The following is a 25,578-nucleotide window of genomic DNA, read 5'->3' on the forward strand; positions in this document are numbered from 1 at the left end:
TGTGTGTTGATAGGATCTGTACGTGTGTGTGTATGTGTGTGTCTGTGTGTGTGTCTGTGTGTTGATAGGATCTGTACGTGTGTGTGTTTATTGATAGGATCTGTACGTGTGTGTGTATTGATAGGATCTGTACGTGTGTGTGTCTGTGTGTGTGTGTGTGTGTCTGTCTGTGTGTGTCTGTGTATTGATAGGATCTGTACGTGTGTCTGTGTGTGTGTGTGTGTCTGTGTGTTGATAGGATCTGTACGTGTGTGTGTCTCTGTGTCTGTGTGTGTCTGTGTGTGTGGCTCTGCTGTGTCTTCCTTACTGTGCAGTGCTCCCTGGCTGCAGGGCTCAGCAGGCGCTGTGCTTCGCTGCAGTGCGCAGGCCTTTCATTGAGGTGGCTTCTCTTGTTGCGGAGCACGGATTCTAGTAGATGGGGTGCCTGGGTTTAATTGCTCTGCAGCGTTTGGGATCTTCCCTGCCCAGGGAGGGACTGAACCCACGTCCCCTGTATTGGCAGGCAGATTCTCAACCACTAGACCACCAGGGAAGTCTGACAGGGACTGTATTTTAAAAAGACCTGTTTTGGGCAACTTTCTTAGAAATTAAGCTGCCTGTGGGTCTGCCTTGCTGCTCCCTTCTGAAATCAGGGTGTTTTCAGTTCCGGATGTGGAGTCTCCGTTGATGTTCAGACTTTTAGATCTTTGGGCCTGTTTCAACAAAATACCATGGACTGGGCAGCTTATAAGGAACAGAAATTTATTTCTCACTTTTCTGGAGGCTGCAATTCTGAGATCTGGGTGCCAGCATAGTTGGTAAGGGACCTCTCCTGGGCTTCAGACTTCTCACTGCATCCTCACATGGCAGAAGAGGCCAGAGAGTTCCATGGAGCCTTGTTCATTCACAAGCCACTGATGCCATACCTGACGAAGGCACCCCTTAGAGGCCCTACCCACTTAATACCATCACCTTTGGGGGCTAAGACTGCAGCAGAGGAATTCTGCGGGGACACAAGCATTCAGGCCATAGCAGTGCCCATCGCCTGCCAGGCTCTTGTGGGCTCCAGCCCCTTCATGGCTCAGTTGTATCCAACTCTTTGTGACCCCAAGGACTGTAGCCTGCCAGGCTCCTCTGTCCGTGGAATTCTCCAGGCAAGAATACTGGAGTGGGTTGCCATCTCCTTCTCTAGACGATCTTCCTGATCCAGAGATTAAACCTGAATCTCCTGCATTCAGGCAGATTCTTTACCATCTGAGCCCCCAGGGAAGCCCCTGGTACTCTTAGGTGCTCATTACTTTACCTTTCTTACAGCTCTGTGAATTAGATGGGGCATGTGGTTAAATCCTATGTATTGTTGAGAAATTGAGGTCCAGAAAGAAAAAAATGATTTTTTTTGCCCCAGACTACCCAGGGAGATCACTGGCAGCCTGAGCCCTGCCTTTTGCTCCCTGGTTTCCTGTGTCACCTGACCTCCCACTGGTCTCTGACCCCAGAACACCTTTGCTGCTGGTTTCCTGTGGTGTTTTGTTTTATTCTGCACTGCATGGTGCTGCCCAAACAAAATCTCTTAACCACTTCCCCTGTAAGCCTGCGACATCCAACTCATTTCTTTATCTTCTAGATTTGAGCCAATCCTGACTTTTAAGACAATTTGAGGAGGACAGGGTAAAGAGTATCTCTAGACTTTTTTTTTCCCCTCTCTTGAGATCATAGGGAAATATTAAATTTCAGAGTCTAAAGTTCACATGACAGTCACTAGCCAGGTGTGTCTCCTTAAATTTGAATTCGTTAAGATTAAATAAAACTTAGAAGTGCGGTTCCCAGTTTCCACGGCCTCATGTGGCTCATGGCTCCCACAGTGTCCGTGCAGAAACAGAGCGTCCCCATCACCGCGGAAGGTGCTGCCAGACGGCCCTGGCCTAAAGCCGCAGCCTCCTCGGAGGGACTTCCGTGACTTCTGACCTTACATGGAAGGCTCAGGACGTAGAGGGTGTGATGTAGCTGTCTGTGGCCCTGACACACGTTCAGGCCCCCTTCGGACAGTCTCTGGTTCAGCTCCCTAAAAGACGCAAGCTGTCACTCGTTTTTCCCAGAGAGGGACGACCTCTGTCTCCGGTCATTGTACTGAAACGTTACCAGTGCTCCTCCAGTCTCCCACAACAGAATCCAGAACCAGCGTCCGTCGGCCTTGGATCCAGCCAGCCGCAGATGGAAAGTGTTCGGTTGGCGAGCAAAATTCCAGAAAGTCCCCAAAGGCAGACACTGGATTTGCCTCATGCTGGTGACTTGTTAGCATTTACATTGTATTTACAGCTGTTGGCATTGTGTTGAATACTGTAAGTAATCTAGAAATGATATAAAGTGAACAGAGGATGGGTGTATGTGCTGTGCTCACTCACTTCAGTCATGTCTGACTCTCCGTACCCCTCTGGACCGCAGCCCTCCAGGCTCCTCTGTCCACGAGATTTCCCAGGCAAGAATACTGGTGTGGGTTCCCACGCCCTCCTCCAGAAGATCTTCCCGACCTAGGGATGGAACCCATGTCTCTTACATCTCCGGCATTGGCAGGCGGGTTCTTTACCACTAGCGCCGCCTGTGTAGATCATATGCAAATACGCACCATTTCGTATAAGGGACTTGAGCATCCTTGCATTTTGGTATGCAGGAGAATAGGGGGTGGGGGGTAGCATTGTGGAACCGGTTGCCGTGGATACTGATGGATGACTGTATTATCTTCTGTCCCATGTTGACACGTGGTCACACTACATGTGCTGTTACCGGTGCATAATGACACAGTTGTGTGTACATGGACGAACGCATATGTGTGAAGGCATAGCCTGTGTTGGGAGAGGTGTGGCGGGGTGAACGAGCTGCCACATTGCTGCCCCCACCCTTAAGAATTTCATTGTTACCGGTCTCTGACTGGAATTTGGTTTGTGCATTCTTTGGGTTTGCAAGAATAAAAGCCTGAGTGCAGAGTTACAGGTAAGGGACTGCTCTTAGTTCCTGTGCATCAGATGTAAAGTTACTCTGTGCACATTGGCTGGTAGCGGGAATGTCCTTTTGGAAGAGCGAAGCCGAGAGGGCTCGTGTGGCTCAGGGTGTACACTGCCTCTGATGGGATGGTGAGACACCCAAAGGGCCCTGCTCTCGGCTTCAGGCTCTATTCCACCAAGATTAGGGTTTACAAAGCCCGAAGCGCCAAATGCACACTCATGATCTAAAAAAGACACCCAAAGGGCCCCGCTCTCGGCTTCAGGCTCTATTCCACCAAGATTAGGGTTTACAAAGCCCAAAGCGCCAAATCCACACTCGTGATCAAAAAAAGACATCATTTCATATTGGTTTTCCTGGTCCGGTTCTAAGCTAGAGCTGAATCAGAGAAGGAAAGTTTTCTTCCCCCTCTCCCAGGTCATCACGTGTTTATGAATGAACAGCCTATTTACATAACTGAGTGTCAGCACTGAGAGGCTTGTGACGTTTGGTTGGGGTGGAGAGCTCCATAGTGGAGTTGCTGACTCTTTTTAGAATGTTGTCTTTGTTTTTTGCCCTGAATTCAGCAATTTCCTTAAAAACAAACAAACAAACTTTTAAAGTACTTATATGCCATAAAGTAACCATTTAAAGGTAAAATGTAGGAAGTTTTGATAGATGATAGACATTGTGAAACCAACACCACAACCAATGTTTTCATTACCCCTGAAAATTTCTTGTCCCTTGGCCGCCCATCTCTTCCTCTGGCCCAGCCCCAGAGAATCCCTGGTCTGCTTTCTGTCACTACAGATAAGCTTCTATTTTCTAGAATTTTGCATTAATGGAAACAAGCATGATGTGCCCTTTCTGGGGGGAGGGGAGGAAGTCCGGGTTGCTTTATTCACTGTGTTGATTTTGAGGTTCATCTGTCTTGTAGCACGCATCCGTGTTTTGTAGCTCTTTATGGCTGGGTAATATTCCACTGTGTGGATATACCAGATCTTATTTATTCATTTACTTTGTTGATGGACACTGGGTTATTTCTACTTTCTGGCTTTTGCAAGCAAAGCTGCTATGACTATTTGAGTACAAGATTTGTGTGGACAAATGTTTTCATTTCTCTTGTGTAAATGCCCAGGAGTAGAATGGCTGGGTCACCTGGTAGGTCTGTGTCTTATTTTATAAGAAGCTGCCAAACTGCTTTTCCACGGTGACTGTGCCACTTTGCCTTCCGGAAAGCAGTGCATGAGAGTTCCCATTGCTCTACATCATCACCATCCCTTCATATTATCAGTCTTTTCATTTCAGCCCTTCTGCTGGATGTGTAGCAGTATATCTTGTGTTGATGTTGCATTTCTCTGATGGCTAATGATGCTGAGCATCTTTTCATGCGCTTATTTGCTACCCTTGTCTCTTCCTTTGTGGAGTCTTTATTCAAATCCTCTCCCCGTTCTTAATTGGATTGTTTGTGTTTCTATTATGGAGTTTTAAGAGTTCTTTATATATTCTGGATAATAGTCCTCAGTCTTCTTTTGAGTCTTACAGTCATTTTTGTACCTTTGTAGTAAGACAAGGCCCAGCTTTCATTTTAGTGTTCAGAACTGAACTCCTTCCAAAACAAACCTGTTCCGTCATTCTTTTTCATCTCAGGCAATAGCATTTCTATCCTTGGGGCCCTTCTTGACTACTGGCTCTCTCCCCCACCCACGTCCAATCCATCGACAATTTCTGCTGCTCTACCTTCAAATTATATTCAGAACCCAACCGCTTTCCCCACATCTGCCCTGTTCTCACCCACCGTCATTTCTCCTCTGGGTTCTCAGAGGAGCCTCCTAGCTGGTGTCCCTTCATCTACGCTCCCACTTCCTGCCACCGTCCCACCCATCTTTCCCCAAAGGTGGCAGCCAGAGCAACCCTGTCCAAACCCAAGCCCAGCCTCTTGCTGCTCTGCTGAGAATTTCCCATCACCCTTGCTCACTCTGTGCTTCAGACACTGCAGACCTGCCTGAGGCTTCTTGCACTTGCAGTTGTTCGCTCTTTTCTGGGATAATTTTCTTCCTCCAGGCATGACTCTCACCCTTACCTCCTTTAAGTCTTTGTTTAAATATTCACCTTCTGCTCAGTGTTTGTTTAATTTGGAGTCACTTTCCTCCCCCCCTCCCCTGCCCCGCCCCTAGTTCCAAACACCAAATATAAAAAGAAAATTAAAGATGCAGTTATGCTCAAAAACAAGACAGACATATCTGTGAAAAACACACAACCAAATAAAAAGCATGAGCCTTTTTATGCTGAAGCCACAGCCCCACTCCCCTGGGAGTCTGGAAGTAGCTGTGTAGCTGGGAGCCCTGCTCTGCTGGGGCAGAGGGAATTAAAAGTAGCCCACGAGCCAGACTCACTGCTGAAAACAAGGTCTGGGCTGGCCGCTCTGGCTGTGGAAGGAAGCTAAAAACATCCAAGACAATTACTACTCAGGGTGAAGTCTAGGGCACCGGGAAGAAGCAGACTCAAGCCTGCGGCCCACTCGTGGGCCAGCATCACCTGGAGGCGTGACTGAAGTTTGCCTGCCTTACTATGTGCTAGGGGTCCTGACCTGTCAACACTAGCGGGATCCTGGGAGAAGGGACCACAAAACTGTGGGGGAGGGGTGGTGCAGAAGAGACCCACTCCCACCTTACTCCACTCCACCTCCTGCTGACTAACTCTGACCCTGTGGACTTGCAAACCAAAGTTCCAGAACAGCTGAAGTACTAAAGATAGCCAACACTGAGAGATTAATTTGTTCAGGGTTACATGAAAATAGAGCAATCTGATACCAGCTGTAAAATGCATGTTTAGAATTATCAGAGACGGAAGAAATTACAGCTATAAGTAAACAGGAAACACAACAGGCAGAAAGGAAGTATTAATAGGTAGGTATGAAAAAAGAAGTACAAATGCCAGAAATGAAAAAGGAGAACGAAATTTAAATCTTAATGAATGAAGCCCCATACTGGACAAACATACAGATAGGATTAGTGAGTTGGAAAATACACAGAATGCCGAAGAGGAGGAGTAAAAATGTTTCGATAGAGTAGTTGGGTCACATGTAGGGAAGACCTGAGCCTCAGCCAGATCTGATAGGTGCCCTTGAGGAAGAGAAACAGACCAATGACAGACAAGCGCTATTCAGAGGCAAAGCCTGAGAATTTTCCAGACGCAAAACGAGATACAAGTTTTCAGAATGAAACACACCCAGTGCTTTGCTTTAACCAGGTGAATTAAAATAAACCCACAAGTCCACACCTGGACATGTTGCAGTACAATAGCCCAATGGAGGCATAGAGCAACAATCTCCCAAACTACCAAAAGAGAGAAGACTCTTAACCTATGAAGGAGTGGCAGTTTTTGTTTGTTTGATTGGTTTTTGTTTTAAAAACTACATTTTTATTTTACTTTATTTATTTATTTGGCTGCACAGTGTGGCATATGGGATCTTAGTTCCTCAAGCCAAGCAGGGATCGAACTCACGTCCCCTGATTGGAAGCTTGGAATTTTAACCACTGGCCCTCCAGGGAAATCCAGTCCCAGGAGTGGCAGTTTTAAGGTGGTGCTTTTTCTGCGGACATTCTACTCCATCTCAAGCCTTGATCCTAAGTGCTAAGGCAGGAGGTTACTGCTTAAGTCCTTAAGCAGCCACAGATTTTGTCTCGCTTAGTGTTAAGGGGACCTGCATCTGAGTAGCCACCTTGTTTTTGTTCAGTTGCTCAGTCATGTCCGACTCTTTGGGACCCCATGGACTGCAGCCCACCAGGCTTCCCTGTCGTTCACCATCTCCCGGAGCTTACTCAAACTCATGTCCATTGAGTCAGTGATGCCATCCAACCATCTCGTCCTCTGTCATCCCCTTCTTCTCCCGCCTTCAATCTTTCCCAGCATCAGGGTCTTTTCCAGTGACTCAGCTCCTCACATCAGGTGGCCAAAGTATTGGAGTTTCAGCTTCAGCATCAGTCCTTGCAATGAATATTCAGGACTGATTTCCTTTAGAATGGACTGATTTGATCTCCTTGCAGTCCCAGGGACTCTCAAGTATCTTCTCCAACACCACAGTTCGAAAGCATCAATTCTTCAGCACTCAGCCTTCTTTATGGTCCAACTCTCACATACATGACTACTGGAAAAAAAGCCATAGCTTCGACTAGATGGACCTTTGTTGGCAAAGTAACATCTCTGCTTTTTAATACACTGTCTAGGTTTGTCATAGCTTTTCTTCCAAGGAGCAAGCATCTTTTAATTTCGTGGCTGCAGTCACCGTCTGCAGGCCGCCCCCTGCTACCCACCACATCCGAAAATGCATGAGCTGGGGTGCTTCTTGCCATGTTTTATAGACGCAGAATTTCAAAGACCCGAGGGGCTGTATGACAATGACCTGTTCAAGGCCACGGCTGTAGGAGAGCGAGGTGAGGCTGCTGCCCGGAGCCTGTGCTCTGTCCACCTCTCCTCAGGGTGGGAGTCAGATAAACAGGCTTCCCGGGTGATCTGGAGTTGTTTGGTGCTAGAACCGAGCCAGGTTCTCTCAGTGGGTTCTATCAGGGTGGGTGGTCTTTCTCGCCAGCGCTGGGAGTGGTCCTCCAGCTTCTGGCTCTGGGCCAGCTGCATCCTGGGGAAGGTGATGGGAAGACGGGCTGGTTCTCCTCCTGTGCCGAACACAGGCTAAAGTCCTGCTGCGTTCCTGCTCCTTTGGCCACCTCCCAATTTAAAAAATGACTTGTTTCTTTGTTAACATGTTTCTGGACCTAGTTGGGTACACTTATGATTTGCTATTGTGTGTTACTTTTTTCTTCAGGGTAGAAAAATTGGTATAGATTGGTAGTTTTCTTCCTGCCTAGGTATTTTTTGGTACCGGTTGAATTTCAGAGGTTTAATTTATTTTTACATTTCCCCCGTCATTTAGACAAGGACCTAGGAGCTTTGCAGAGGTAGAAATCAGGTTTTTGCCAGTCAGAAAGTTGGGAAAAGTATCTGAAGGTAGACAGGAGACATACTAGGAAGATTACTGATTTATGGAGTGAGTGGACTGTGCTTGACATGGGGGTGCGGTGGGTAGGTTTCTTATGTAACAAAGTCATCCAGTTTACGCTTTTTTTTTTTTTTCAGTTGGCGTATAATCGTTCTTTTCTGCTGTACATTGAAGTGAACCAGTTATATATGTATACATATATCCCCTCCCTCTTGGACCTCCCTCCAACCTCACCCACTTATGCTTTCTCAAGAAATAAAGGGATTGAGATATAAAACACTATATCGGATAATGTGGCTCCCATCATGAATTTGGCATTTTTATTTCCGTGGCTGCTTCTGTCTTAAATGGGTCTGGTGTTCAGCTGGATGATTGCATATTCCCCGATTTGGAACTTTGGTTTGTGGAGACAGAGGGTCATGAAGCCTTCTTCACTGGGGATCCTATTTGCTTCTCCTCCGCCGGCCCTCAGAGTGGATGATGCCTCACTTCGAGAGTCCCTTGTCATCCACACCCCTGTCTACCCTCTCCTTTCTCTCACTGTTTGTTTAAATTCAAGGTCAACCAAATAATTAAGACAGTATCAAGATAGGAACCATTCTTAGCACTTGGATTGGAGAAAATATGTTCATTTTCTTTTCAGCACCAAGAAGGTTATATGAATGGGGTTGTATTTTATGTCTACTGGGGCAGGGGAGTAAAGGCCACCTGGGTTTAAACCTCAGCTCTACCACTGACTTGGGTGTGACCTTGAATGAATCACTGAACCCCTCTATCTCGATTTCTTTATCTAAAAAACGGGAATACTAAGAATACCTAACTCAAGGTTGTTAGGATCAAGTGAATAAAACTGGAAAACCAGTGCCTAGAACACAGCAAGCCCATGATAAGTGTTGGCAGCTGTTACAATCCACCACTCTGGAAGTTTAACGTGTGTTATCTCTGATCTTCACAACAAACTTATAATGTTAGTTCAGCCAACTGAATAAAGACCCTTGAAGACAGAGGCCCACATACAGACTTTTGTATCGGTTTTACACACACACAACGTGGCTTTGCCTTTGCTTTGAAATACTGGTCTCCTGGGTTTGGTAGCCTTGAAGTTAAACCCTGCAAAAACCAGTCCATGAGTCTGATACCCAGGAACAGAGTCCTTGAAGACTCCAGGAGCATGTCCCCACGCCCCTCCCCAGACTGGCAGTCACTTCCCTCAGGTCCTAAATGTTGAGGGGTAAGGGTGGTAACATGAAGTGAGGGGTCTCAAAACTCCCAAATGCACGGGCCCTTTATTTAATTATTTGTCTGTTTTATTTACCTTTGGCTATGCTGGGCCTGCTTTACTGCACGCGGGCTTCCTCTGGCTGCAGCGAGCGGGGGCGACTCTTTGTTGCGGTGCACGGGCTTCTCAGTGAGGTGGCTTCTCTCGTTGCCGAGCACAGGCTGTAGGTACGCCGGCTCCGTAGTTGTGGCCCACGGGCTTAGCTGCTTCCTGGCACGTGGTCTCTTCCCAGAGCAGGGATCGAAGCTGTGTCTCCTGCATTGGCAGGTGGATTCTTTTCCACTGAGCCACTGGGGAGATCCTAGAGGGCCTTTTAAACCATCTGTCTCCGGCATCAAATGCTGGGCGCGCTGCTGAAGGTTCAAAGTGCCCTGTTGTTGAGGAGCAGGGTTTAAGGACTGGTGTTAACAAGGCTGGCCAAGCAGTGCTGACCCAGCCTGGGCTGTGATCTCCATGGTGCACTCTTAGAGTGAGAACTTTAATAGCAGATGTAATAAAGCTTAGGTGTCATAATGAGATGAGGAAAGGGCAGAGGGCTGTCCTAGCTTGTGCTAATAATGCCTGAGACCTAGTGGTGTCTGCAGGGGGCCTGGAGCAGAGCTCAGACATCATCTCATTAATCCTCCCCAAACCCCTATGGGGTGAGCAGGGGGCAGGTGTTCCTCTGGCTCTCGGGAGCGAACGGAGCCCTTATGCCACTCGCCCAGGGTCTTCCAGGGAGGGAAAGCGCAGCGTATAATTTATTGCTTTTATTGTTGTGGTCTCCTCTCCTCCCTATCCTCCCGCCCCTGTTATTAACAGACTAACACAGAACAGTTTTAATCAGGCGGTTTTCATCCAGTGTCCCTTTCTGAAGGCTCTAGTCTAGAAACTCACCAGTGCAATTCCAGAGAGGCAGGGCGGGATGGGGTGAACCCGGGGCCTGTGCGTGGAGCTAGTGAGTCCTTGAGGGCCCCGAGGCACCCTTCCCCTCCCTGCAGGCTCTTGCCCCCCACCCACACCCCCCGCCCCGCACCCCCGTTCTGGATCCACCCCTGGGGTCCTGCTTTCCTGTGACAGATTTCTTGCTTGGGTCCGTGGTCTTGGGCATGGCGAACGGGGGTGGTTGTACTTCCGCCCCACTCTCCTGTTGTCCCTGTTCCTAGAGACCCCACCCTCTTAGACTCTGTGCCTTGATACACACCCCTCACCCGCAGCCCCGGGACCCTAATTTACCGAGTGCATTGGCTCCTGCTGCCTAACTCAGGAGATGCAGGCCCTGTCCCTACTTTACGCCCGAGGAAATGGACCTCCAGGACTGCATTCTCTTCCACAGCCATACAATTGCTCTTAATTAGAGTCCTGCCCTATTTGTTTTCTCTTTTAACTTTCCCTTTATTTGCATAGCTCTTTCATAACAGCTTTGTCGAGATATAATTTACACACCATACAGTTCACTGTATAAAGTATAGGGTTCAGTGGTTTTTAGTATATTTGCAGAGCTGTAGAGTGTCACTACAACCCATATTAGAACATTCAAATCATATCAAAAAAGAAACCTTGTACCTTTTAGGTCCTACTTCCCCAGCCTCTCATTCCTCAACCCTCCAGCCTTACATAGCCACAAATCTCTTTTCTGTATTTATAGAATTCCCTGTGCCGGACTTTCGTATGAATAGAGCAATATAAGATGTGGACTCTTGTGACTGGTTTCTTTGACTCACCTTAATATTTTCAAGGTTCCTCCGTATTGTAGCATATATCAGGATTCTGTCCCTTTGTATAGCCAAATGATATGCACTTGTGTGAGTGTGCCATGCTTTGTTTACCCATTCCCCTACTGATGGGCATTTCGGTTGTTTGCACCTTTTCGGTGGAATAACAAATAATGTTACCATAAAATTTCAGGTGCAAGTGTTTGTGTGGATATATGTTTTCATATCTGCTGGTTATATAGCTAGGAGTGGAATTGCCAGGTCAGATGGTAACTCTCTTTGTTTGCAAAATTATTGGTACTGTCTCCACAGTTCCCAGAGCAGTGAATGGAGGTTCTAAATTTTCCAGCTGGTAGGCAACACTTGTTATTTTCTTTCTGAGTACAGGCATCTTAGAGGGTATGGGGGCTTCCCTAGTGGCTCAGACAGTAAAGAATCCACCTGTAATGCAGGAGACCGGGGTTTGATCCATGGGTTGGGAAGATCCGCTGGAGGACGGAACAGCTCCCCACTCCAGTATCCTTGCCTGGAGAATCCCCATGGACAGAGGAGCCTGGTGGGCTACAGTCCACGGGGTGGCAAAGAGTCAGACAGGACCGAGTGACTAAGCACAGCACAGCACCAAGGGTATGAAGTGGTAGCTCGTTGTGGTTTTGATTTACATTTCCTTGATGGCTAATGACATTGAGCAACTTTTCATGTGCTTATTTGCATTTGCTTTTTTTTTTTTTTTTTGGAGAAATATCTATTTAGATCCCTTGCCCATTTTTTAATTAAATAATTTGTCCTTTTGTTACTGAGTGGTAAGGATTTTCCTGCATTTCAGTCCCTTATCAGATACATGACTCTGTATTTTCTCCTGTCCTCTGGGTTGTCTCTGCGCACTCTGGAGGGTGTCCCTTCCATTTGTCACTAGTCCAGTTGATCTGGTTTTTCTCTGGTTGCTTGGGCTTCTGGTGTCAGATGTGTTGCCCCACTGGCCACCTGCCGGGACACGGGCCCACTGCAGGTCTAACCTCAGGAATAGATGCGCGTAGTCAGGATCAGCACCTCCCTCAGACGGGAAGCAAGCTCTGAGGTTGCATGGCTCTTCCCAGGTGGCCAGAAGTTAAGCGGCAGTGCCGGGAACCACCCTGGCCAGCGGCTCACAGCCACATCCAACACGTCAGGGCAGCGCCACGGGGTCAGCGGAAAGGACAGGCTCTGCCCCCAGGCTGGACACCAGAGTGCCCGCTCCCAGCATGGTGCTGAGTCCCTCCGCGTCCAGAATGGTCACTTGGCAACTGTTGGCTCATTCCTCTTACTTTCTACATTTTACTAATTAAGGAGACATTCTGAATGAAAATGAATTAGAATCATGACTGGGAGGTAACGTAATGAATCTACCTCCCCAAGGCCAGACTTTCTTTGCATTCAGAAAATGACTCAAAGTTACAGCAAGCCTGCATTCTCTCCCTGGGTATTCCTTGTAAGAAACTTCTCAAATCTCAGGGGTTGTCTTTATTTTATAAAGAACCCCTGACTTGCCCTTTATTGTCATATTTGGGGTGAAGAAGTATATTTTCTGGGGCTTTCTAGGTGGCGATAGTGGTAAAGAACCTGCCTGCCAATGCAGGAGACATAAGAGATGGGGCTCTGATCCCTGAGTCGAGAAGTTCCCCTGGAGGAGAGCAGGGCAACCCACTCCAGCATTCTTGCCTAGAGAATCCCATGGACAGAGGAGCCTGGCAGGCTGCAGTCCACAAAGGGGTCGCAAAGAGTCAGACATGACTGAGCAACTTAGCATACACACAGTGTATTTTCTAGGTGAAAGAATTTTTAGCTTTGTTTTTGTTTCAAGTGTTTTTGTCCATCTGTCTTGTGTGTTTCAGAGGAAGGAAGTCAAATCGGTAAAGTGTTTCTGTGATCAGGTGGCCCGGCAAGCAAGTTCGTGGTGTCAGAAAGACTGGAGCCGAGCCGCTGTCATCACTGGTTAGGATAGTGTTCATGGTTGATTCCTCGCTGTGTGCTGGTGTATAATAATTTCCTCCTGTGTATTCTTTGCTGAGCCCTTGCACGCAGCCTGTGCTGTTTGACCAGCACTTGCTCCCAGTGCCAGGCTGCATGTGGGGTCTCAGCTTCTGGACCAGGGATCAAACCCACACGCTCTGCATTGGAAAGCAAAGTCTTAACCATTGGACAACCAGGGGAGTCCCAACAATAGGTCTTAATTACCTTCTCTTGTGCAGTGTCCAGCACTGGGTCAGCGCTCAGCAAACGTTGGTTTGGATGAATACTAAAATCCACGACAGGGAAGCCTCCAGCTACCGTTACACTCTAAACCCATCAACTTTGAAAATTTGTTGTCTCCTTGCATTCTTTGCCCATCTGCAGTTGGTATTTTTGAATAGGTGTTGCCTTATGAATACACTTTTCTTAACGATTTCATACATGGTGCTTTTTATACCCTGTTATCTTCATCATTATCGTCTTAGGGTTGTACAGTATCCCATAAATTAGGCACGTTGTTTTGTTTGATTATATACTCTTGGGGAAATCTTTTTTCTTTCTACATTTTCATAGTTTGGAGGGGGACTGCTTGAAGATTTTATGTAAAGTTGTTACTGTTCAGTCACTAAGTCATGTCTGACCCTTTGTGACCCCATAAACTGCAGCACACCAGGCTTCCTTGTCCTTCACTATCTCCCAGAGTTTGCTCAAATCACGTCCATTGAGTCAGTGATGCTATCTAACCATCTCATCCTCTGCCGCCCTCTTCTCCTCTTGCCCTCAATCTTTCCCAGCATCAGGGTCTTTTCCAATGAGTTTCCTCTTTGCATCAGGTGACCAAACTATTGGAGCTTCAGCTTCAGCATCAGTCCTTCCAATGAATATTCAGGGTTGATTTCCTTTAGGATTGTGTTTCTTCTTTTGTTTATTTAGTTTGTTTTTGACTTATTTGTTTTAGATTAATTCCTCAGTATCTTCTCTAAAAATGGAATTATGGGGGAAAGGAAGTCATAGGATCTCGGGTTTGTTGCATGTTGCTAGACAGATTCCACCCAAGTCCACATATACCCAGCAGTCCTCCCCTGTGGTTAGCATTGGTTTACATTGGTGCTTTTACTGTGCATTAATCCACAGTAAGGCTGATGGTCTTTCAGTTTTCTTACTATAACCTATTGATGTCTATCCTATAACCATCATTTCATTCCTTTCTGCTACTGATATAACATGGAGACGTTTTAAGAATATTTTGTTCTTTCTGCCTCCTTTTGTTGTTCTCGAGCTTCCCTAAAGGGCTTCCCTTAACTCAAGTTGCCTCATCAATTCTCAGAATAGCTTACGGACAGCCAAACTGAGCTTTTCTATGCATTGCTATACACCTGTTCCAACAGTTTGAGTGAGTCCTTTCTTCATTCTTATGTTGCTCTGGTTTACGTCATATTAAGACCTTATAACAACTTAAATGTGTTTTTGGAATTCCTTTTCCACTTGTTCCATTTTTCTAGTTTAAGACTGGCACCACGTAGTTTTGTTGATTTTGCGGTTTTATAGTGTTGTTTGTAAAACTGGGAGGATGAGAAGCGCACTTTACGCTTTCCCCTCCAACATGTTTCTTCTTGATTTAGTAACTCTGTGCTGTGTACACGCACCGAACCCTTACCTTTTTTGTAGTAGGAACAATCAAGTGTCCTTTATTACATCTTGCAATCTAAAATAAAACTGTGTCTGTAGATTTCCGTGTGGAGCTCAGTTCTTGTCATCAGGTAGTGGTGTGAGTCACTTTGAGTCATTTTTAGAACAGAACATTTTCAGATGGTTTTCTATAGGCTATTGGATACTTTTTTCTTTTTTAGAAAATAAAATTTAACTTATGAAATATATCCTCACCTACTTGGGGTCAGAATTGGAAGTTCTAAGTGAAGGTTTATAAAGTCAGACCTGGCATAGACACAGGGCTATATCTAAGTTTCAACATAATCATCTGACCAAATTCAGTGCCTGGAGATGTTCAGGTGAAAAGGTGGATTTGAAATGCATGCTGCTTTGCTTCCAACAGGCAGCTTCTCAGTGGTTCTCTGGTACCAAGAGGAAGCAAACAGGGTAGACGCGGTTCTTGGTTTTTCTCTAAAAAGTGATGCCCATGGCAGAAGACCATGTTCAGAAAACCAGAGTCCTCGGCAAAAGAAACACTGGTTTTAATCCTCAGACAATTCCCACTTCGAAGTTTCTAGCAAACAGCAGCAACGGCCAGCTCCTTTTCTGTGTCTGTCTGTGGTACTTTCTGTTCCCATTGCTATGACAACCAGGGGAGAAAAACTGTTCGGGGCCCCCTGGATTCTAGCTCCAGAAGGAGGTTCAGGATGTTTGTTCAAAGAGCAAAAGAGAGCTGTTTCTTTGTACATAGAAGAGGAAAAAAAAAATAATCCTTATGATTCAAGAGAGAAGCGGGTGGAGCTGTCCTTTTCCACTCTTTCACATAAATTATAAGTCTTGACTGCAGCCACCACACCTTTTAAGAAAAGGTCCAGGGCTGTGAAACCCTGTACCACACTGACACCCTACCCTAGTCGACGGGCGGCGAAAGGACAAAAGGAAGGAAGTTTCCCTTTTAAATCCCCAGGAATTTTTGATGAGATAATATTACAGACCGAAATGTCTCTCCTCCTATTCGTTCCGTGTTTGGCTCCAGTGTAACAGTAACCCACTTAGAAGCAGGCGGCCCTTTTGAAGTTATTTTAAACTTGCAGCATAGTGTGGAGATATTGTAACCTTGGATAAGAGCTCCACCAGCCCGGGTTTCAGTTTTGCCCTTTCAGACGTGTGGAAAGTGCCCCGGTATATCTCAAGGATTTTGTACTGAGAGCTTCTTAAAGAGCGGGTCTTGGTTTCAAAGCCTGGCTTGATGTCCCGTCCCCAAGGGAGCATGGTTCTGTTTTCTCCAGTTATTTAACCTTGTCTGACATAGCCTTTCGGCTTTGAAGTTCCCTCTAGTCTTTGTCCATTAAGAAAACAGTGAAACCCTGATAGCCAACCCCATCAGGCTCCGAGAAATTTGAAGAAGGTTCATCTTCATATTTCAGCATGAAGCCAGACGCTGGATTCCCGGCACCGCCGGTGGCCAGGACTCTGGTCTGCTCGTTGTTAGCCATTTGGCCCCGAGCAGCTCCTTGTGGGGAAGTGCAGGTCAGTCGTTCGGCACCCCTCCTGGAGGTTATAGGATCTGTCTGCGTCTGGGAGAAAACCGGGGCTCCTTAGAACAACCGACCGGCTTGTTGTGTCTGCCACCTCTGCAACACTCAAGCCCTCGTCACACCCTGGTGCCACCCGGAAGTTATTTTGGGCTGTGGGGGTGGCATGGCCTGCAGGTCCTCTCTGCACCGTTCTCCTTGAGTCCTGTGTGCTGTGTTCCGCCATCGCCAACCCTGGGCCTGGGGGCTCCGAGAGCCGTCCCAGACGGCCTTCCTCCAAGGCCACGGTCCTGTGTAGGTTGCCTGTGGGGTCTCTCTTTGACCCGATGGAACACTTCCCTGCGGCACCCAGAGAATCTGCTGGAACACCTGGAGGAAGGTGTTCTGTCCAGCAGTGCCTGCAAAGATCTTAGCCAATCTGAAGCACGTGTACGTTTATAACAGGCAAAGGGCACTTCATGGCTTTTAATAAAAAGAGGCTTCCTCTGGGGCACCCGTTGCCATTCCCAATTGCTCTTCTCAGAGGGAACTATTTTCAGTTATTTAGTGGTTTCTTCTACTGTTCACCTCTAGGAATATTTCTAAGTTTCTGTCAATAATTTCTAAATAGTGTGCTTATACTGCCTCATATTTTAGCCCATTTATAGGTTTTTTGACTTCCTCCTATGGAAGATGGACATTTGGTTCTCTTACCCGCCTCATCCCTTCCCTGGCCCCAACCTTTCTGCTTCCCCATCCCCTGCCCCCCACATTTCCCATCTCTGCATTTTCCCAGTGTAGCCACATGATAATTAATGCCTAGATCGGGATTTACATTTTATGGCCGTCTCTATTCCCAAGGAGGTCCTGCGTGCCATGCCCTGCTGTGGTTTACAATTCTGGCGTTGACGTTTTGTTTTTTTTCCGGAGTTAGTAACTGTCACCTTTGCCTCCATTGCTTTAGTTTGCTGTATAATTACCACATTTCATTCTCCTGCTCAGAACTATAACACTCTGCCCAGTACTGCCAGACCCCCGGGTGATGACCCAGGCTGCTGCTGTTGTTTGCTTATTATCTGCTGCTCTCTGCAGTGCTCGTCCTTCTGGCCCCATCTGGGCTGCTCGCCCGGCTGGCCGGTGGCATAGCTGTCATCCTGGGATTTCCCTCTATTTTTCTTCTCTGTTGGGTTCCCTGTGCTCTCGATCCAGTGCCTGCCTCTTCCTCGCTTTATTCCTTCGTCTTATCGGAGGTGACAGCAACTTCTGAGGTCAGACTGGGGTGGGAGAATTTGAAATTTATCCTGCATTCCTTGTTTCCCTCCACCACCCTGATAAAGCCCTGTCGTGGGCCTGCCCCAGGGAAGGGAGGCGGCATTGTGTTCCCTGCACTTCCGAGAGCGCTGTCCACCCCTGCCAGCCCGGCTGTGGTGACCAAGAAGGAGCAGCCTTTGCTCCTGTGCTGTGGCCGGGAAGTCCTGAGGTCGCCAGTAAAGTCCTAGGAATGTGTTGGTGACTTGGGGGTCAGTGGCTGTAAGAGCCGCCTCTACTAAAGTTCATGCAGTGGTTTGCTGAAATTCTGACCTGTTTTGTTCTGGTCCCTCACCTAGGCAAGTGAGTGAAGTCACTCAGTCGTGTCCGACTCTTTGTGACCCCATGGGCTGCAGCCTAACAGGCTCCTCCATCCATGGGATTCTGTAGGCAAGAATATTGGAGTGGGTTGCCATTGCCTTCTCCAGGGCATCTTCCCGACCCAGGAATCGAACCCAGGTCTCCCGCATTGCAGGCAGACGCTTTACCCTCTGAGCCACCAGGGAAGCCCTAGGCAAACAGAGGCCCAGATGGTTTCCAAGCAGAGCTGAGGTGTGGTAGCAGTGGTCATTTACTGAGCACCTTTGGGTGCAAGGCTGTGGGCAGGGTGAAGGGGACCTCTGAGAAGACTTCTAGAGGCAGCTGCCTATCCCTGAGGAGAGGGTGAAGGAACTGTGGCAGGGACCATGTAAAGTGTTTGGAAACACAGGGGTGCAAGCCGCTAGCTGTACTGGTGCATTTAAGAAAGCTCCAGGGAAGGGCTGACCTTGAAACTGGTCTTGAAGGACAGAGGATTCTAGGCAGAAGTGTGACTTGCAAGCAAGCGTGACATGTCTAGAGAAAGTGAAGAAGGAGAGGACTTTCCCACTGATGGAGCACCTGCTGTGCAACTATGATGATGTGTTCTATCTCATTGAATCCTCACAGCACCCTGTTGAGGCAGACGCTGCTGTTCCCATTTTACAGATGAGAAAGTAGAGGTTTACAGAAATTGAGTCGTCTGCCCAAGGAGATGTGCCTCTTAAGAGGCAGGTTTTAAAACATGGTTACATATTCCAAAGCTCTCATCCTCTCCACCCCCCAAACACCCCTCGGAACAAAATCAGGAGGAAACTAGCAAGAGGCACAACTTCTTCTTTAAAAAAAAAAATTGTATTATTCATCTGTACCGAGTCTTAGTTGTGGCACTCGGGATCTTCAATCTTTGTTGTGGCCTGTGGGATCTAGTTCCCTGACCAGGGATTCAGCCTGGGCCCCCTCTGTTAGGAGTGCAGTGTCTTAGCCACTGGACCACCTGGAAAGTCTCTAGACACAGCTTCTTAATGTCAAGCCTCACTATAGAGGACCAGCTGGGAATTTGCCTTCAGTTAACTTAAGCAAGAATGTTGACATCACAAAGTTATTCTGAGAGTGCAAGACCAGAGTTACAACACAAGACAGATCTTCTGTTAAATCCTCACAGTTTAGGGTAGCTTGTGAATTATTGGCCTTGTTCTTCTGTGGACCCGCCCAGGAGTTTTCCTGATCTTCTTATCATTTCAGGCTGTCGTTCCCTCTTTAAGTATTCTGTCTCCAGGGAGTTTTTGTCAAGCTCTGTTCTAGGTTGCTGAGTCTTTTTTTTTTTTTTTTTTCTTTATGCTTTCGTTAGCTTTGGGTTGGCTAGAAAGTTGGTTTGGGTTTTCCATAAGACGTTACAGAGCCCATAGCGTGGAGCCCTTGGAAAAAGAGGACCCCAAGATGTGAATGTTTGGAGACCTAGGGCGGCAGGCACTTCTGGAAGCTGATGTCGTCATCAGGGCTGAGTTGAGAAAGACCCAACTGGACAGTATCTGGCAGGTGGATGGAAGAGACCAGTTATACCTGAGACGTGGCTGAAATTTCGTTCTCAGGCCGGCCAGTTCAGGCCTCTGGAGATACGAACTAGAGTAAGGAACTCTAAGGAACTCGGCAGAGAAAGAACTCCGGAGAGGAACTCGGAAGTCAGTGGAGACCGCGAGGTCGGTTTTGGATGCGCTGAGATGTGATCTTGGGGGCCCTTTCACCCTCCCCGGGGAAAACAAACCACCCACACCAACCTATGACACCCGCCGGCGCTTTACAGAAATTCCTTTTCGTTTTTAAGTCTTTGATCCCTGTTCAGAAGTCAACACCCTTGACAGGGCTGACACTTTGAGCTGCTCACAGTCACCCCGATGATGGTCTGAAAGGGAGTCTGGGGGGTGGGGGGCGGGGAGTGGGAGGGCGTGGCCGCCGAGAAGGAGAAGCGCCGCCGGGGGGCGCAGGCCAGGGCTCCAGGGGGACCTCAGTGTGTGTGAGGCGCGTGCAGTGGGGGTTTCCGTGAGCTCAGGGCACCCCCTTGCTGCCTTCCCAAGCCTGCGTGTCCCGCTCCATAGCTCTGGCCTCCGCCCAGTCTGCCAAAGGGCCCCGGCTTTGCCTCCCGCTCCTGCTGCTCTGATTTCCTGGTACCGCCCTCCCAGGCCCCTTCTTCCTCCCTCTGTCCCTCCATCTCCTCCCCCATCTCCTCCGCAAGGTCAAAGCCCTTGCTGTTGGCATCAGGCGTGTCAGCGTCAGGCTGGAGTCACGTCTACTTTAGGTTCGTTTCTTCTTCACACGTGTACCTGTGCTGTCCCTGACCCAGCATCTCTCAGGATGTGCCCCATGAGCATCGTAAGCACAGCATGGGTGACCGTCAAAGGGTAGGGAATGCTGGTTTCAGCAAAGGCTAAAGAGCCTTTTTTAAACCTCAGGCCCCTGCAGAGCTTTCATTTCCAGACGTAGATCCCGAATTCGCATGCCCCGTTGCTCCGCCTTCCTGCTTGCGCGGAACTGTCAGTCATGGGGCGGGGCTAGGACTGTGAGGACAGGGTCTCCTGAGGGACACCGGGCTGGCTTAGACTCTGGAAGAGTGGAAATCACTGTTGTCTTACGCTGTGGATCTCCGTGTTGACTGAGGACAGTAGTTTCTGAGTAAACTCCTGGGACATTAAAAAAAAAAATCTTTTAACATTTATTTAATTATTTGGCTGCACCAAGTCTTAGTTGTGACATGCAGGATCTAGTTCCCTGACCAGGGATTGAACCCTGGGCCCCCGCACCGGGAGCTCAGAGTCTTAGCCACTGGACCACCAGGGAAGTCCCCCCAAAAGCTTTTTTATTTCAGTAAAATTGACATCAAATTTACCATTTAAGCCATTTTCAAGTATACAATTCAAAGTCCCTCTGAATGCTCATAAATACCAAAATTCCTTCCCCAAGAAGAAAATTAGATAAGAATTTGGCATGTAGCCTTTCTAATTTTTTTTTGAGAATTTATATTCATAAATATATCAGTAAAAAAGACATTTAAAATTTTTTGTGTGTCAAACTGTATATACTTTTCATTTTGTATGTCATTGTGATTTGATGTGTCTGTACTGGTCTATAGATTAGCCTCATTTCTTTAAACTGCTGTGTAAGATTCAAAATCTGAATAAAGCACAACTTATGAATCCTCTTTAAAAAAATATAAAGTATACAGTTCAGAGGTGTTTAGTCCATTCACAACGTTCACATATCCATTACTATCATCTGATGCCAAAACATTTTTATCCATAAAATGAGTGGGGGATTAGGAGAATGTTTTAGTTTCCTATTTGCTGCTGTAACAAGTTACATCAAACCGAATGGGTTAAAGCAACACAGACTTACTCTCACATATTTCTAGAGGTCAGAAGTGAAAAAAATGGGTCGGCAGGGCTACATTTGCTCTGGAGGCTTGCGAGAGAATCCTTTTCCTTGTCTTTTCTAGCTTCTGGAAGCCAACCACCTGCTTTCCTTGGCTCCTGGCTCCCACCTCCATCTTCAAAGCAAATCACTCCAACCTCTGTTTCCCCGGTCATGTCTCCCCTATTTCCACGATTTCCCCTCTTCCTTGTAAGGACCCTTGTGATTACATTGTGCTTACCCAGATAATCCAGGACATCAAAGTTCATCACATCTCTAAGTCTCTTGTGTCTTTTAAGATAACTTATTCCCACGTTCTGTAGATTAGGACATTGATCTATTCTGGCTACAGAATGATCTGGGTTCCTCAGTCTCTTGTATCTCTAACACTCCACGAACCTAAAGACATATTTCTTCTGGTTATTTAAAGAGCTTAGCACCGTTGTGGTAGGTTAGGTTTATCATCGAGGACCTCCTCTTCTTGGATGGTTATCAGGGATTCTTCCCTCTGATACCAGACTCAACACTAAGAACTGTGAGTGCAAACGGCAGCATCATTTTGTGATGTCACCAATGTCACTTTTCCTGGTAAAAATTTGACCAGCTCTTCTACCTATCTCTGATCCTGTGCTTTGCCAAATTTGGAAAAAAACTTCAAAAGAATGTCCCCTGTCTCCCAGTAACCAGGAGTGGCCTTTAAACTACCTGTTAATTTTACCGCGGATGCCGCCCCATGGCTAGTGGTCTCTCCATAAATTCCTCACTTTTCCAGGTCCTCTTGCATCAGCTGAAATAGATGTGTTGTTCGGGTCTGGAAGCCAAATAGTCTGGGATGCTGCCACTGAACGTCACGGCATTTCACAGTGATTTAGACCGGCCCGTACGTGGGAGTTACGCTGTTTCTCTTTTCCTGCTTCCCATCAGGAAGGTTTGGGTGCCTCCGCCTTGGGTTCCTGCTTCTTACAGAGCAGTGAGACAGCATACATTCAGTCTATTTGTAGTGGTCCTACTGTGTTCTCCCCAGGGTTCGGCTCATTATGCTGAAATAAAGTCCCCCGAGGGTTGAAAACCGCGTCCCCCCCCCCCATATGCTTTTTGGTTTCGAGGTTGCTCTTGACGGTGGCGTCTGAGACAGGCACCGCAGGAGCCGTGCAGGCCTGCAGCCTGCCCACTGAAGCTTTCTCCCCACTTGTTTCCCAGATGCACCCACTGGGCCTGTGTAACAACAATGATGAAGAGGACCTGTATGAATACGGCTGGGTCGGAGTGGTGAAACTGGAACAGCCGGAGCTGGACCCGAAACCATGCCTCACTGTCCTTGGAAAGGTAAGCCCCCGGCCCTCCCCACCAACTGCCCCGGTTCTGACTGGTGTCATCCGCGTCCTCAAATAGCCAGGTACGGAGAAGAGCCCCCGTTGGCACAGCGCTCTTGCCTGGCTGAAGTCGTGTGTTGGGGCAGCACCCCCGTCCCAGGGTGGTCAGCGGCTTGGACACTGCTGGCAGCTGCAGCCTCAGAGTGGCCTCCACCCTTGTCCTCCATGTGGCCTCGGGCAGGTCTCTCGCCCTCAGGGATTCCCAGTTCCTTATCTGCAAACTGGGTTGATCATAGAGATTCACAGTCCTTATCTTACACCCCTGGGGCCAGATGTTTCAGAATTCTGAGATTTGGGGGGGTTAGAAAGGTGCTCAGATACACATATTTTGTATTAAGGAGACATGGGTTCACCCTCAGTAACCAAACACACGCAGAGCTGGGTAGCCACTTGCATGGATATTCACATCTAGTGGGACAACTGGAATCTAAATAGCCTGGCGTTAGTTCAGGGCCCTGATGTTTTGCTGCCAGCTGAGTTATGGAAAAACCTGGGGGTTGTGGAGCTTTTTTGGTTTCAGAATGGCAGACAGCAATTATGGTCCTGTCTTAGAACTTACCTCACAGGACGGTCAGGAGGTGAGATGAGAGACAGAACATGTAGCAGAGAGTGCTCCAGAAATGTCTGCTGCCATTGACTGTTTCATTCTTCAAAAACAACTCTTTTAGCATCAGTATTACCTCTGGTTGTGGTATGAGATAAAAGATAGAGGTCCATTTATTTTGGAAAACCATATGTCAGTGATGCTAAAATATAACAGATGACATCTTGTTTTAAACCGGATCGTTTTGGTAAAGAGAAAGGTTTGGAGAAAGCTCCTAGGATTTTGGTTGGAGGAACAGTAGTACAGCCTAAGGAAAAGTGTTATCGCTTGGATTTTTTTTTTTATCTTCTCAGAAACAGCTGTTCTAGGTATCATGGGGAGAGAACTGGAGGGGGTGGGGGAAAACAGTCCTGGTTCTGACCTCCTGAGGAGATTCAGTCCAGAGCAAAGTGGTTCTGATACAGGGCACTTGAGAGAGAGCCTTGTCCAACACTTGAAAATGTCCCAGGGGACTTGCCTGGTGGTCCAATGGCTAAGACCCCACGCTCCCAATGCAGCAGGCCTGGGTTCAATCCCTGGTCAGGAAACTAGATCCCACATGCCACAACTAAGAGTTTGCATGCTGCCGCTAAAGATCCCGCATGCCGCAAATCTAGACCCGGCACAGCCAAATAAATAGCTAAATACGAAAAAGAGAAAGAAAATGTCCCGGTGAGTGTCTCCTTGCAGACTTTTGGCCCAGAAAACCCTCATGGACCTGTGATGTTTCTGTCCCACCTGTCTCCTGGGTAGCTTCCGACCACTTGTCAAGTTCCCCTGCCTTCTTATTTAATTATTTGACTTTGGCTGTGCTGAGTCTTCATTGCCGCAAGGGCTCTTCTCTAGTTGCAGTGCGCAGGTTTCTCATTACGGTAGCTTCTCCTGTTTCGAAGTGCGAGCCCTAGGGTGCGTGGGCTTCGTTGCTCTGAGACATGTGGGCTCTTCCCAGATCAGGGATTGAACCCGTGTCTCCTGCATTGGCAGGGGGATTGTTTACCACTGAGCCACCAGGAAACACCCTCCCCTTGCCCCACCCCCTCAACCACCCTTTTATAGAAGAAGAAGGAAAAACAGAAAAAAAACCCACAGGGACTATTGCCTGTTTGGTTTCCAGTTCATGAAGTCGATTCGATGTGTTTCAGGTGGCCCAGGCCCCATCCTTCATCATTTAAATAGGTGGCCGTGCTGCCTAATGACGCTCAGAGAGCAGCAACCCCCTCGAGAAAACGTTGGTGTTTTCCTAGGAGGAATGCCAGCCACATCCAAAGCTTGGGCACAGTGCTCTCCTTGTAGCTAACACTCCCCTAATAGGATATTTTCCTTTGTACTGAAGCCACTGCTCTGCAGGGCTCAGTGAGTGGCTCGGGAGTCTGGTGGGCCTCCACCCGCGTCTGTAAATGAGCTGGAACAGGGACCCCCCCCCCAGGCCCCGCCCACCATGGTCCCCTGGGGCCCGAGCGGTGTTGAAGTCACTCCAAGAACCCAGCTGCTGCTCGTCTACCTGGAACAGCCACGGAGTGGGTGTGACTTGCGTTGTGTATGGCTTGGCCTGCCTGCCCGTGAAGCCAGCAGGAACAGAAGCCCTTGACGTATTCTGCACCGTTAAGTATCTGTCATGTTTATTCCTTCACTAAGTATTTATTGAATGCAGGACCTCAGCACACGATTCTGCCTGCTTGCGAGCAACAGGCCGCCCCCGACCCCTTGTCCCCGCCACCATGGTTCTGTTTGGAGGGGCTGTGTGGTGGCCAGGCAGCATTCACACATGGTTAGTGACTGAAATTTGGCTTAACACCCGCATAAAATCTTGAGCAAAACCGCCAGGGCCAGACACAGCAGGGCAGTTTCGCATTTGTCTTAAACCTGGGTTGATTGAGGAGGTACCCGGAGTCAGGCCTTCCTCCCTGTCTCCTTCCTCACCTCGCTCCCTCCCTCCCTCTCCTCTGCCCTCTCACTTTCTTCAGTGTCTTTTTTTTTTCCGGCTTCAGTTTTATTTACTTTGCCAGCTGCCCTTTCTTTCTTCCCGAGCCCCCAAGCAAGCACAGTGGCAAGAGGGTATTGCGGGATGAGCAGGGTGGTCCACCCCACCGCGGACGCTCAGTGTGGTTTTCTGTACTCAGGCGTGTTTCCCCCTGCTCTCAGCGGCGAGGGCGAGAAGGAGGTGGGCAGCCAAGTCCCCGTGGGGGTGCGGGTGGGCCCCCTCCTCCTCCTGTGGATGTTGAGACTTGTTGAAAACCATAGAAGGGAGGGTCCACCAGCATCTGGAAGGGCCTGTTCGGGGAGGGGGAGACACAGACCCCTCTCCCTGCCCCATCACCCACGCCCTTCACCTACCCACCCACAGAAAATGCCATGGGGCAAAACGCTGAAATACCAGAGGAACATCCTAAATTAAAACAACCTTAAATGCCTCTCCAGGAGTTCAAGTAAAGTTTCATTTTAAGAGTGAAAGACATAAACTCATCACCTGGGTTTATTACTGAGTGCTTTTGAACTCCTCAAAAAAAGGGAACACTGTAAACTCAAGAGAGAAAA

At 48.0% G+C, this 25,578-nt stretch overlaps 1 protein-coding gene across 1 annotated transcript in view; it reads left to right on the forward strand.

The window, feature by feature from the left end:
• Nucleotides 1-25,578, forward strand: part of ZNRF3 (zinc and ring finger 3) — a 145,261-nt gene that overhangs the window by 62,631 nt on the left and 57,052 nt on the right. Inside the window, exon 2 of the mRNA XM_040251409.1 lies at nucleotides 22,288-22,413. Within this exon, the coding sequence (XP_040107343.1) occupies nucleotides 22,288-22,413 (126 nt within the window). The remainder of the gene's footprint in view (nucleotides 1-22,287; nucleotides 22,414-25,578) is intronic.

This window comes from Oryx dammah, unplaced genomic scaffold, assembly GCF_014754425.2.
Source record: "Oryx dammah isolate SB20612 unplaced genomic scaffold, SCBI_Odam_1.1 HiC_scaffold_12, whole genome shotgun sequence".
In the NCBI taxonomy this organism is placed as follows: domain Eukaryota; kingdom Metazoa; phylum Chordata; class Mammalia; order Artiodactyla; family Bovidae; genus Oryx; species Oryx dammah.